At 45.3% G+C, this 14,375-nt stretch overlaps 1 protein-coding gene across 2 annotated transcripts in view; it reads left to right on the top strand.

Moving 5' to 3' along the window:
- Positions 1–8,544, top strand: part of MAP1LC3A (microtubule associated protein 1 light chain 3 alpha) — a 39,110-nt gene extending 30,566 nt beyond the window's left edge. For both annotated transcript variants that reach the window (XM_083746390.1, XM_083746389.1), the window contains exons 3-4: positions 6,189–6,295; positions 7,363–8,544. In XM_083746390.1, coding sequence (XP_083602516.1) covers positions 6,189–6,295; positions 7,363–7,525 — 270 coding nt within the window. In that variant the 3' untranslated portion in view covers positions 7,526–8,544. The remainder of the gene's footprint in view (positions 1–6,188; positions 6,296–7,362) is intronic.
- Positions 8,545–14,375: the final 5,831 nt, after the last annotated feature.

Genomic DNA, 14,375 nt, shown 5'->3' with positions numbered 1-14,375 from the left:
CCAAGCTATAGACAGCAGCAGCAGCAGCAGAAACAGCAAGGGCTCCTACTCTGCCTACTCTCATTGCAGTAGGAATGATTTCCTCCTGTGAGGGTGGTGAGTGGGATTGGTAATTAAAAGGATGCCTCTTATCTCCTACTGTTGCCATTAGACACCGGTAAGGACTTTAGCAGAGAGGAAGATGAATGGTGAGGATCCAGAGAGGAAGCTATTGAAGCCAGCCACGCTTATGCTGTGCTCTTGTCATCTTCCATTTGTCTAATAGTAGAACATAAGGATTTCCTAAACTCAGAAGGTTGACAGTAGCTAGGCACTTTAGCACCATCTGTGCAGGCAGATGTGTGCCACCCCTTCAGTTACTCTCACTCTGTCCTTCTCTACCCTTTTTCAGTCTGGGGACACACATGCAGTTGTTTCTGTATCTCTCTGTGTACATGCACACCTTTAAAATGAAAAATCCTAAGTAGTGCACCCAAGTGCAAAAGCAAATGTTACTAGCCTTAGTTATCACGTTTCACAAAACAGTGGCATCTTGGTTCCCGAACGGCTTACAAATCGGCTCCCAAATGCCGCAAACCCGAAAGTAAGCGTTCCAGTTTGCCAACTTTTTTTGGAAGCCAAATGTTCAACATGGGGTCCGCTTGAGTTCAGAAAGCTCTTGCAGCCAATTGGAAGCTGTGCCTTGGTTTCTGAACCGTTTTGGGAGTCAAACGGACTCCCGGAATGGATTAAGTTTGTGAACCGATAGTTTCCCGGTTGAGGTTTGTGCAAGAGTGATGAAGAGGCCTTGGGCAAAGGCACTATTATCTATCTATCATCTATCTATCTATCTATCTATCTATCTATCTATCTATCTATCTATCTATATCATCTATATCATCTATCTATCTATCTATCATCTATCTATCTATCTATCTATCTATCTATCTATCTATCTATCTATCTATCTAACTATCATCTATCTATCTATCTATCTATCTATCTATATCTATATCTATCTATCTATCTATCTATCTATCTATCTATCTATCTATCATCTATCTATCTATCATCTATCTATCTAAAAGCCTGGTTTATATACCACAGTTACAGTCCCCAAAATTATCCCCCACATGTTGAGATCTTGAGAGAATGGGTCATTGAAATTCAAACATGCCCTCATTATGCAACAGTTGATGGAATTAGGCATTCTAGTATCTTTTGGGCTGCTGGAAATAAAATGGCTGCGTTGTACTGACTCAGGGAGCAAATGTAAGTAGGGCTGTGGCAGTAGAGGCCACCTATCAACACTGGCAACACATACACCCCCCCCCAAATTAGCCACATATATATAGGGGGGGGGGAGAGAGAGAGAGACAGACAGAAGGAAACAATGAGCTTCTGTACTGCAGATATATAATGGGTAATTTTTACTTAATAGATTTTCTGCAGTGAAGGAAAATCTGGATTAAATACTTTAAAAGTATGGTTACAGATAGGTAGCCGTGTTGGTCTGCCATAGTCAAAACAAAAAAAAATTCCTTCCAGTAGCACCTTAAAGACCAACTAAGTCAGTTCTTGGTATGAGCTTTCGTGTGCATGCACACTTCTTCAGATACACTGAAACAGAAGTTTCCAGACCCTTCTATATAGTGAGAAGGTGGGGAGGGGTATTACTCAGAAGGGTGGTGGGAATGGGTGGTTGGCAGATAGCTGTGATGAGCCTGTTGACGACTCTTAACGACTGCAATAGGTCTTACAGGGAGAAGCAAGGAGTGAAAAGGTGAAAAATGGCTTTGTCATGTATAATGAGATAAGAATCCAAGGTCTTTGTTCAGGCCAGGTTTCTCCATGGTTTTAAGTTTGGTGATAAGTTGTAATTCAGCAGCTTCTCTTTCCAGTCTATTTCTGAAATTCCTTTGTAGTAAAACAGCTACTTTGAGATCTTGTATAGAATGTCCTGGGAGATTGAAGTGTTCTCCTACTGGTTTCTCTGTCTTGTGATTCCTGATGTCCGATTTATGTCCGTTTATTCTTTGGCGTAAGGTCTGGCCTGTTTGTCCAATATAGAGAGCTGAAGGACACTGTTGGCATTTGATGGCATACACAATGTTAGACGATGAGCAATTAAATAGTCCCGAGATGGTATGTGTGATGTTGTTGGGGCCAGTAATGGTGTTGTCCGGGTGTATGTGGCAGCAAAGTTGGCATCTGGGTTTATTGCAGGCTCTGGTGCCAGTGTCCGTGTCCGTGTAAAATACCCAACAGATGAAGTTAGACAACAGATGAACAGAGCCAGACTGATACCCAGAGAGAACTTGCTGCAAGACAGACCCAAAAAAGAAAATAACAGAACACCTCTAGTCATCACATACAGCTCGCAAGTTAAAACAGTACAACGTATCATCAGAGATCTACAACCTCTCCTGGACAATGACAGTTCTCTTTCTCAAGCTCTGGGAGGAAGACCTTTCATTGCCTACAGACAGCCACCCAGTCTTAAACAACTCCTAACCCACAATAATACTACAACCAGACCTAACACGGACACTGGCACCAGAGCCTGCAATAAACCCAGATGCCAACTTTGCTGCCACATACACCCGGACAACACCATTACTGGCCCCAACAACATCACACATACCATCTCGGGACTATTTAATTGCTCATCGTCTAACATTGTGTATGCCATCAAATGCCAACAGTGTCCTTCAGCTCTCTATATTGGACAAACAGGCCAGACCTTACGCCAAAGAATAAACGGACATAAATCGGACATCAGGAATCACAAGACAGAGAAACCAGTAGGAGAACACTTCAATCTCCCAGGACATTCTATACAAGATCTCAAAGTAGCTGTTTTACTACAAAGGAATTTCAGAAATAGACTGGAAAGAGAAGCTGCTGAATTACAACTTATCACCAAACTTAAAACCATGGAGAAACCTGGCCTGAACAAAGACCTTGGATTCTTATCTCATTATACATGACAAAGCCATTTTTCACCTTTTCACTCCTTGCTTCTCCCTGTAAGACCTATTGCAGTCGTTAAGAGTCGTCAACAGGCTCATCACAGCTATCTGCCAACCACCCATTCCCACCACCCTTCTGAGTAATACCCCTCCCCACCTTCTCACTATATAGAAGGGTCTGGAAACTTCTGTTTCAGTGTATCTGAAGAAGTGTGCATGCACACGAAAGCTCATACCAAGAACTGACTTAGTTGGTCTTTAAGGTGCTACTGGAAGGATTTTTTTTTGTTTGTTTTAAAAGTATGGGTTCACATTTTGACAGTGGTATCATTGTGTGGATGCTGAGGAAAAATTTTTTTTGCAGGCATGAGCCACACCAAATCTACAATAAGCTCCCATCTGGAAGGATCCTTGACAAGGGACAACATCCATTATATCCTAAAAGGCTCTGATTGAAGGCAATTCACTATGCTTTTTAATAACTGCATGGCAAGGAGACATTGAACAGACGTGATTCAATGCCCTGAACATGTATTTGAATGCCTTGCTTCTTGGCTCTTCCCAAAGGCAGCTGGTTGGCAGTGGTTCAGATGGACGTCTGGGCCAGATGGACCTTGGCCTGATCTTTTAAGGCCAATTCTTACACTAGGGCACCCCCCTTTTTTGCAAACAATCATGCATTTGCACAATAACTGCATTTATTATCTGTAAAAAAGGCTTCAGACATTTTTCTGTTGAAGTAGCACTTCTGTTCCTAGAAGGAGAGATAAAAATAAAATCTGGACTGAAAGTGGGGGGTGAATGAGGGTCGATCAGCATTCAGCTGGAACTCAGCCCCAGAACCTGTTTTCAGTTTTGGGGCCCAGCCCTTGAGCATATATAGAATCGTAGAGTTGGAAGGGCTGTGAGGGACATCTAGTGAAGCAGCAGAACTACTGAGGATGTGCAGAGTTCCTTTTCCTAACTAGAGAGCAAACCAAACAATTCCCACACTTCAGTAATTGGGGAGCAGGGCCTTCCCCATTACGTACGTATATAGCTTCTCGGGTCTGTAAATGAAATGATGTTTAGAAGCTGGAGCAGACCAGAGGCCCATCCAATCTAGCATTCTCCTCTAATATTAACCAGCCAGATTTTTATTTATTTATACGAGTATTTGTAAGCTGCCAACGCCTGAGAAAAATACCGTGGAAGTGTACTATACAAGCATCAAAACATCATAAAATGCAGAACATATGGCCAACACTGAATCAAATTAATTCCCCAAAAGGGGTTGATGAAACAAAAACCAGATGCCTCTGCGAAGCCCACATGAATGCAGCAACACCCGCCCTGTGTCATTTCTGTCCCCCAATAACTGGTATTCATTCAGATTCATACTGGGATGTATTTAGCACAAGGACTGCTGCCTGCACAGTGGTACTTTCTCTCCACATGAACCCCTTCCAAATCTGCTCCAGAGGTTTGTCAGAAACCTCAGAAGACATTTCTTTTGTGGGGGGGGGGGTCGCATACTCATGATAAACAGCAGGTTCTGCTCAGCTCAGTTTGTAAATACAGTGGTACCTGGAGTTACATACGCTTCAGGTTATAGACTCCGCTAACCCAAAAATAGTACCTTGGGTTAAGAACTTTGCTTCAGGATGAGAACATCCCGGGAAGGCAGGCAGGGGGAGCAAAGACTTTTGCCCCCGCCGGCCTTCAGAAGAGGTCCAGGACCTCTTCTGAAGGCGGGCGGGGGGCAAAAGTCTTTGCTCCCCCCCGCCTGCCTTCAAAAGCCATCCGGGATAGCGGGAAGCGCTTGCCTGCTATCCCGGACTGCTTTTAAAATGCTGGCGGTGGGGAGCAAAGCCTTTCGGCCCCCGTCGGCCTTCCTGGACCTCTTCTGAAGGCCGGAGGGGGGGGGGAAGGCTTTGCTCCCCACCGCTAGCATTTAAAAGAGGTCCCTGGAGATTTCCCTATGGGCTTGCTTCTTGCGAAGCAAGCCCATAGGGAAATTCGTTTTGCGAAGCGCCTCCAAAACGGAAAACCCTTTCGTCTAGCGGGTTTTTCGTCTTGCGAGGTGTTCGTCTTGCGGGGCACCACTGTATTTAAACAAAAATGGCAGTTGTGTGGCTTTGAGTTTGTGGCACTAGCGAATATGGATGCTTAAAAGGATTGCTTCTCTCCAGGGGTTGAACCAGTGGTCGCATTTCAAAATCTGAGATAGTGGGAGGGGAAAAGATGGAGACTCAGCAGATTTGAGGTGGCTGCTTACTGCCAGCGCCATCACATTTGCCTTTTAAATATCAACTTGGTGGTCTTTCCGTGTCATCATCAAAAGATGTTGTTGTTGTTGTTGTTGTTTAGTCGTTTAGTCGTGTCCGACTCTTCGTGACCCCATGGACCATAGCACGCCAGGCACTTCTGTCCTCCACTGCCTCCCGCAGTTTGGTCAAAATCTTTAGGGAAGCTTTTAATATCTGAAGGACTATTGTATTTTAATATTTTGTTGGAAGCCGCCCAAAGTGGCTTGGGAAACCCAGATAGATGGGCAGGGGAATGAATGAATACATACATACATACATACAATCATCATCATCACCATCATGCCACAGAGCTGTGCCATCTCTGTGTTTCACTGCCGAGTGGCTGTCGCACCATCTTGTTGTCTTTATTGATTCAGAAGATTCTCCTTTTTGTGAGCAGTGGCGTACATTTTGTGTTGTACACAACACCAAAGGGGACGTGGGCCTACTGAATTCTCACTGATGCTAAGGCTGTGGACAGGCATATATAATCTGAGCAGTGAACGAGTCAATAAAACACTTTAAAAAAAAAATGCTGGCTTTCGTTCAAGATCATGGAAATCATTTTCTTTTTAATTTTTCATATGTCTGCTTTTACAAATAAGATATGGAACAAACATGCTAATGACTGAATGTTCAGGCTATTGCTTAAAATAAGTTTTAAGAAGGTGGGCACAAGCAATCTGAAGGAGAGAGGAGCAAGACCGAATGTGGAGTCAGCATTCAATTCGTTGATTACAGTACACCTTTCAAAAGGGGTTCTTGTAAAACCAGACAGAAGCCACTCCTGACTTCAAGGTGCCAATTGGGAAAAGCTTTGATGTGGTTTGGTTCTTGATTTTTAATTATCTTCACATCCTTGGGTTTGTTTGCTGTTTGAAAGGCTGTCTCCTTAAGGGCTGCCGTGATAGAAGAAGAAACCTGACTGCACCCATTTCTCTCTCATCAGGTCATTATTGAAAGATACAAGGGGGAGAAGCAGCTGCCTGTGCTGGATAAGACCAAATTCCTAGTCCCTGACCATGTCAACATGAGTGAATTGGTAAAAATAATCCGGTAAGTGAAAGGCCTCAAAGCAGCCAGCTGTGATCTGCTCCTGACAGTGCAAATCAAGGGTTATTTTTTTGGCATGGGAACAGCTTGCCCTTCTAACTAGCTTCCTAAAGTAGGACATGAGGATAGGGCAGTCCTCCTCTATGAATTAGAAGGGTGATGGGGCAGCTGCAAAGGCTGCAGCGTGGCTTTTCATCATTCACTGACTTAATGAGCTGAAGGCACAGCAGGTATTGTTGCTGCTTGGGGGAGGCAGAAAGGGTATTTCCCTGAATCTATACCATAATCAGATCTGCAGGCACTCCAGATGCCAACCAGGTTTGCCACCAAAAGATGCCAGCTCTCTCTTTTGAGCTATTTGTGGCATCTTTGGGTCTGAACAAATAAGTGAATTGGATTCCACTGTGCAGTTCCTCCTGCTAGCTCTCCTGAAGTAACTGCTTCCAGGTTAGATTACTGCAGCGTATTATAAATGGGGCTGCCACTGACGATGGTTCGGAAAGTTTAGCCGGTACAGAATTCAGAAGCCAAGTTGCTCACCGGGGGAAGACAGTTTGAGAATTTAATGCCAATCCTGGCCCAATTGCACTGGCAGCCAATTTAGTTTCCGGGCCCAATTCAAATTGCTAATTTTGACCTATAAAGCTGAAATGGCTCAGGACTGCAATACTTCAAGGACCACCTCCTCTCACATGAACTGACCTGGACCCTGCGATCATCATCTGAGGCCCTTCTTCATGGGACACAGAGGGCGGCAACACAAGAGCAGGCCTTTTCTGCAGTGGCCCCACACTTGTGGAATGCTCTCCCCAGGGAGGCCCGCCAGATGCCTTCATTACATATCCTTGGGTCCCAGGCCAAAACATTCCTCTTCTCCCAAGCCTTTGGCTAATTAAACGACCTATGGCCCTTTAAACTCTGTGTTTAATGTGCTCGGGCATGTTATTATTTTGGTTTGTGTGTTTTTGTGTTGTTCTACTGTAAACTGCCCTGTGACCCTCGGGCGAAGGGCGGCACCGAAATTGAATAAATTGATTAATCCTGAACTTCCTTCTCCCCCTCTCCACCAGTCGCCGGCTGCAGCTGAATCCCACCCAGGCCTTCTTCCTGTTGGTGAACCAGCACAGCATGGTGAGCGTTTCCACCCCTATCTCTGAGATCTATGAGCAAGAGAAGGACGAAGACGGCTTCCTCTACATGGTCTACGCCTCGCAGGAGACCTTTGGCTACTGAGCGCCTGTCCGCACCAGAGGACTGACTGTTGCGTCAACATCCCTGCCTCCCCAACACTCCCCCCACCCCACCCCCTTGGCACACCAGTGCAGACAGAGGCCTGTGGCTCGGGAGCAGCACAAAAAGCAACTCATGTGCCTCCACCTTTGCAGTGCAGCAGACCAAGCTAGTTCTGTGTGTGTATGATTGCGTGACCCACAAGTCTCTACTTCCTTGCCCTTGACCCCCCGTGTGGAACACTTGTTGCGTCCCCCTTCCTTCCCCGCTGCGTGCGTTTTCTCTGTCTCCTTTTCTGTCTCTGTTGTCATCATGTCCTTTTTTCTTAGTCCAATGCCAAATTGATGGAGCTTGTGGCAGGCGGAAGAAGAAAAACGCCACCGCTACAGCAAGGGGAGGGGCTTATCCCCTGAACTTTTATTAAAGGGCCAGAAATCTGAAGGCAAACAAACAAAAACAAATAACTACCACTGCTCTTGCGTTTTTAATTACTTGCATATCAATTCTTGGTGCTACAGAGTAGATGTAGGCGTCTTCTACAGGACTGTGTATAATGTATATCTTTTAGATTTATTTTATTTTGTAAGCACGACGGGGGAATATAATTTGCTTGTATTATGTAGATTTTGAAAAACAAACAAACCAAGCCCAAGCTTCTTTGCACTTTAAAACGTAGTAGAGGTGAGCGTGGAATTAGCTTAATTTTCACAGATCTGCCGTACCCTGTGCTGTGTCTCTGTCGATATTTATACTTGCCTTTTTAGGATTGTTTTTGTTTCGTTTTTTTAAAGCCAGCCCCTCTCCTTTCTTGCATGCACGAGTTTCTTTTCCTTTTTTTCTAATTTTCTTTGTCCCATTGTGGCAAGCAGACCATTCACTCAAGGAATGTGCTGATTTATATTGCTTTTTTCCTCTCTTTTTTTAAATTTATGATACCAAAAACGTGTGTGTATGACAGAAAAAACTCCCCACCCAGTTGAATCTATACAAATAACTATATAAATAAAGATAAGTTAAAATTGTGTCTTGTTGTCAGAGCAGTAGATTTCACCTGCCCCAATCTCAGGCGTCCCATACAGTCAGACTGAAGGCTGGTGATGAGGAGTCGTGACAGCACGCCTGTTCTCTGCTTGTGTCCTTGTGCCACAAACTTCCACGGAAATGCTGAACCTAGTTGTGCAGTGTAAATGGAGCTGTAAATGGAACATGTGCACAAACCTCTGTGCATTGGTGTAACCCTGGAGCAGAGCTTTCCAAACTTTTCATGTCAGTGACACAGTGTTTAGATGTGTATCATATCGTGACACAGTAATTCAGTTTTACTAGCAAGTGGGAGATTAAACTAACCCTTTTCTAGCCCGGGGAAGAGAATTGCACATCTACACACTGCAGCCCTAGAGAATGTATTTGGCTAATGGAACCACTGGGTTTTTTTTTTTTAGTAAACCAGAAGATGGCTTCTGGGCCTATTAGGCCTGTTCCCTTGTTACTGTCTGTGGGACGCAGGTGGCGCTGTGGGTTAAAGCCTCAGCGCCTAGGACTTGCCGATCGAAAGGTCGGCGGTTCGAATCCCTGCGGCGGGGTGCGCTCCCGCTGCTCGGTCCCAGCGCCTGCCAACCTAGCAGTTCGAAAGCACCTCCGGGTGCAAGTAGATAAATAGGGACCGCTTACCAGCGGGAAGGTAAACGGCGTTTCCGTGTGCGGCTCTGGCTCGCCAGATGCAGCGATGTCACGCTGGCCACGTGACCCGGAAGTGTCTCCGGACAGCGCTGGCCCCTGGCCTCTTAAGTGAGATGGGCGCACAACCCCAGAGTCTGTCAAGACTGGCCCGTACGGGCAGGGGTACCTTTACCTTTACCTTTACCTTGTTACTGTCTAGGGATTGGGAACCTCTGTGACTATAGCTCCCAACGTCCCTTGCCCTTAGCCCTGCTGGTTGAGACTCATAGGTGTCTAAAGGACTTCCTCACTACCCCAAGGAACCAAGCTGTAATGTAGTTCTTGTTCTTGTTCATGAGCTCTGCTGCAGTAATGGGGAGGAATGAGGCTCACTGACTACTGTAAACCTCTTCGACTATTAGCCCTTTCAGGTGCTCAGAAAGGGCCGCACACACAAAAAATGAAATCGAGCCGTTTGGTGCCACTAGTAATTTCATTCCCTTTGCCACATGAGCAAAGCAGAAAGTGGGAAGAACCGTGCCATTCTGCACAGGTACCAGTAAGACCACACAGAAGAGGCAAAGGGGAAAAGCTGAACTTTAGGTCTCTTAAAGGAAGAGAAATGCAGCAACAGACTTGGTTGTGCTAAGTTAGGCATTGCTCCTGTAAATATAGAAAGCTCCCAAAGGAGATCTTCTCATGAGAACAGTGTGATACATGAGACCTATGAGGTCTTGTGTCACATATGCTTCCTGTATCTTTGAAACTTGCCTTCAAGTTCACAGTTGCTGCTATTGGGAGATCTATGAGAAGCCAGGCTACATGCTCTAACTCATGTTGACAGCGTAACTGTACATTCTGCATAGGCTCAAAGGTCTCAACACTATGAGGGCCTTCTCAGTAGTAGCGCCCACCTAGTGGAACACCCTCCCATTAGATGTCAAGGAAATAAACAACTACCTGACTTTTAGAAGAGATCTGAAGGCAGCCCTGTTTAGGGAAGTTTTTAATGTTTGATGTTTTATTGTATTTTAAATATTTTGTTGGAAGCCGCCCAGAGTGGCTGGGGAAACCCAGCCAGATGGGCGGGGTATAAATAATAAATTATTAGTATAAGTGATGCAAATTGTCAATTTGCACCATTTATTCTACTTTTGCTTCTCATAGGACCAGTGAGTAAGGCAGAGACTCCCCCCCCCAACTCCTCCTGGCTTTTTAGAATTCACCCACAATTGCAAATACCGTTTCAAGCCTACGTTTGCAGCCATAAAAGTTAGAAATATGCTTATGAAAGTTAAGATTGAATTTGCTGCCAAATGCCAACTTCTTTCCTTGAGCAGATTCACAAAATACATCACACCCACGAGAAAAACTGCTGAGAGCAGCATGTCGACCAGCAACAGGTTTACAATTAAAATCTTGGAACCGAATTGGATAGTACCAGTCGTACAGGGAAGCAATGTAGTTCCTATCTGGAACACACCAGCTCCCCCCCCCCCCCCCCCGCTTTGTGCAACCATGCCTTCCGTTCCGTGAGAAAATAGCTCAGCAACACTTTCATCCTGCTCAGTGCAGGCAGAAGCCACTTCCCCATGGCTGCTGGAACCAATTTATTCATGCCATATAGCTTTTATAGCCTGCCAGCTTGACAGCCTGCTGTACAGATCCTTCCATGTGTAGGAAAGCAATCTCATTATTAGAACAAACCCTTCCCTGTTAAAAGTCATCCCAATTCAGTACATTGCTACTCCTCATAGCCCTTGCCCTGCTTGGGAAGCCTGAGTTTGACTAGTCCTGAGCTTATGGACCCAAACTAATTTGGGATGGCGTGCTAGTACAGTCATTAGGAATCCAGGTCCAGATTCAACTCCTGCCATTCGCAAACTGTGCTGTGAGAAACCCTAGGGTTTTTTGGAAGCTCATCAAAGATCCCTCCATGAGATCAGCAATAGTAAGATGCTCTAAAAGGAAGATTGCCAGCTGCTTGTCATCCATCTTTCATTGCATGTGAGCGAAGGCTAAGCAACAGGTCTGACGACGTAGGTTGGGTCTAAAACGTGCCCTATAATTCTGTACCAAATCCATACCAAACGTTCTCCTGCTTCTTGACTTGCCTGTTCCTCTCATTCTAACACACCTGTTTCTCTTTCTCTTTTCCTCTCCCCCTAAACAACCTCCTTTTTCACTTCTTGTGGGGTACATGTGCAGCCTTTGCTTTTTTATTTCCCTGTCACAGCCTAGCAAGTTATTGACCCTCTGCAAAAATGGCCACCTGCATTGGAGAAGGACAAGCGCAAGCCTCAAATTATTCTACGCGGTTCACATGGGAAACAAAATGGCTGATGCCATGGCAACCGCTCAGTGCCAAGATGCTGCAGCTCCAGGGCTTCTGCATGCCAGCCCAGATTAGGATTTAAGAGGATGAAAACGAGGGGGATGGGGAGAGAAACTCTAGAATCAGGACACCGCCAAGCTAAAGCAGGGGGAAATATTATGTTACATTAATTACATTTAGCTAAAAGGTTTTAATAGCCCTTGGGTAAGGACGGACTAGAGACGCTCTCGACTAACCATTACACATGCACACTTCCAATGTCAGCTTCCAATTATCTCTTAATGTCCTGCAAATAATATAAATACCATTAGACCATCATTCCACTCTCAGTCCTAAATAGAATAATGCACCTGAGGCAGTGGTCATTCTCCAGTTTACAAAGACAGCATGAATCCTCAAAACGCCCATAAGTGAAAGGGGCAGACCAGCTGAGAGGGAAATGAACTGTATTGCAGACCACGGTAATCTTTCTGTCAATTGATCAGTTTTCCCGTTTGCAACCAAGGGCTCAAGTCTTCTGACAAGGCAGCCATTTTGAAAGCCCAAAGCTATCAGGTAATGCTGACACATGGCTCAGACTGTTTCCAGCTTATTATTTCCCCCCTAAATAAGTGATACATTTGGACCGCGTCTCAAATGAAGGACATCCATTTTGTTCGGTGGACTGCGACATCAGTCACAATCGGGACATCAGTCACAATCGGGGATGTTTAACAGCTGGGCAGAACCAGATGTTTTTAACAAACAACAGCATTTAACCACAACTCTATAATAGTATTTATGCTTCACTTTTACGTTGGTTAAAGCATGTCACATATCCTAGCAACCTTTATGCCAAACCCTGTAAGGTGGGCCATCTTTAACACTATCCCTATATTTTATTATTTTTGACCTTTGGTTCAAAAAGTAGACTAGGCATACAGTGCTGTTCTTGCGATTCCCATATTGCCCCCAAAGGGTATGGTAACGCTGAGGCAGAATGGCTTACACAGGATGTAGTAGTCCCAAAACAGCTGGAGGGCCAAGTTTAGTCATGCTTGGCTTACGACAACCCTGTAATGTAGTCCACTGTTCTCACAGACAGGTGATCATGCCTTGAGAAGAGCACTACGGTGAGCCAAGCCAGAGACTACAAAACCAGAGACTATGATAAATGCATGGTTTGAATGTGGCCTCTCAGCCTCTCTCTTACACACACACACACACACACACACACACACACACACACACACACACAGAGAGAGAGTAGCACATCAAACAGATGCAGGAGTACTTCATAAACATGCAACACTCACAGAGGCTCACTCCCCCCATCAATTGTCTTCACTGCTGTTGAGTGCTGAAAACTGATATATTTCTTTTGGGAAACAGGCTCAGCCAGGGAGGCATCAATCCACCCAAGAGTGTTGTGTTGCAAAACATACCCTCAGTAAATGGCTGATTAAAATAGGAACCTGAAATCCCCCAATTTTATCCAAACCAGAAAAAGCTACATCCTTGCAATACCCTTGCATTTTTTCACACAAGCAGCCGATAGCATACATTTATAAAATGCCTTGGTAAGACACAAAAATGGTTGCAAATATATGATGCCTGCCTCACAATGCACAGTGTTTAAACTGCTATGACTGATGTTTTCGTCAGAATTTTCTGAAGCTTGGTCAGGTTGCGTACCCCTGGCAGGTACTTTAATGGTGACAAAGAGTGTTGGGAAAAGCCAGACATCTTACCTGCAACAGAACTGAACCAAATGCTCATGGAGTGGAGATGCATGCAAGAAAGCGGTGGATGAGCTGGATCCTGCACCCCGACCTGGGTGCATGCACTGAGTCTATACACATGCAGTTAGCACGAACATAAGGGTGGTGGGGCCCTGAAACAGCCCACCTTCAATTCATCACCTTGTTTACTGGTGGCATATTGGGAGGTGGTCATTTAGGAGGCACAAGGGCAGTGGTGGGGTGAGGGAGCTTCTGACCGCTTTCAACTTTTAGAAGTGCTCATCATACACGCTTGCATCAATGGCGGATCTTGGGGTCTCAAATTTCAGCGGCAGCCTGTGCGATGCCAAAATTCAGCGCTCCTTCACCTCTCACACTCCACTGTCAATCATAGTTGCGGTGCCCCGGTGGCAATCTGCACCCAGTGCGACTGCACCAGTCATGGTCCCCTAAATCCACCTCTGCTTGCATTTTTTCAGGAAGGAAGTTCAGAGAGGAAGTTCTTGTCATCCAAGCTGCTGAGAGTTGGTAGCTTTTCTATTTTATTTTAAGGTGTGTAGGGGGAGACAAAAAGGGGGAAATAAAGGTACCGTAACAAGCCTTCCCTGCTGCCACTGTAAGGCTCTCCTCGAAAACATCAGGAATCACTTTGTGCTGACACCCCCTGCCATCTGACGGACAAACCCAAAATATTATCTGCCCTAAATTCAGATGAACCCTGAAAGAGGGAAAGAACAAGACAGGGAGCACACACAAGTCAGGAGTGGAAATGTCATCGGAATATTGCTTGAGTTACACTGTGCCCCCAACCGACCTGTACAGTTGAGCTGAAAGGAAGTCTTCCTTGGAAAGCCCATCAAAACTCAGACTCAAGTACCGTAGTCTCCAGATACTTCCCTGAGACAAGGTTATGTCCTGGAAGCCCTGCCTAGATAAAAGTCACTTTGTTATGGAGGTCTTCTAGATTAGAGGTGGAGGACCCTTTTCAGCCAAAGGTCACATTCCTTTCTTGGCAACCTTCGGGGGCCACATTTTATGGTGGGTGGGGCCACAGGCAAAAAGTGGACAGAGCAATGAATATAAATTTTGCCTTTGTAAGGTAGACTAGTTTCACACACCTCTCTCTTCCATCCAGACA

This window comes from Podarcis gaigeae, assembly GCF_964106915.1.
Source record: "Podarcis gaigeae genome assembly, chromosome: 6".
NCBI classification, from domain to species: Eukaryota; Metazoa; Chordata; class Lepidosauria; order Squamata; family Lacertidae; genus Podarcis; species Podarcis gaigeae.
This window is presented reverse-complemented; position numbering and strand designations above follow the sequence as displayed.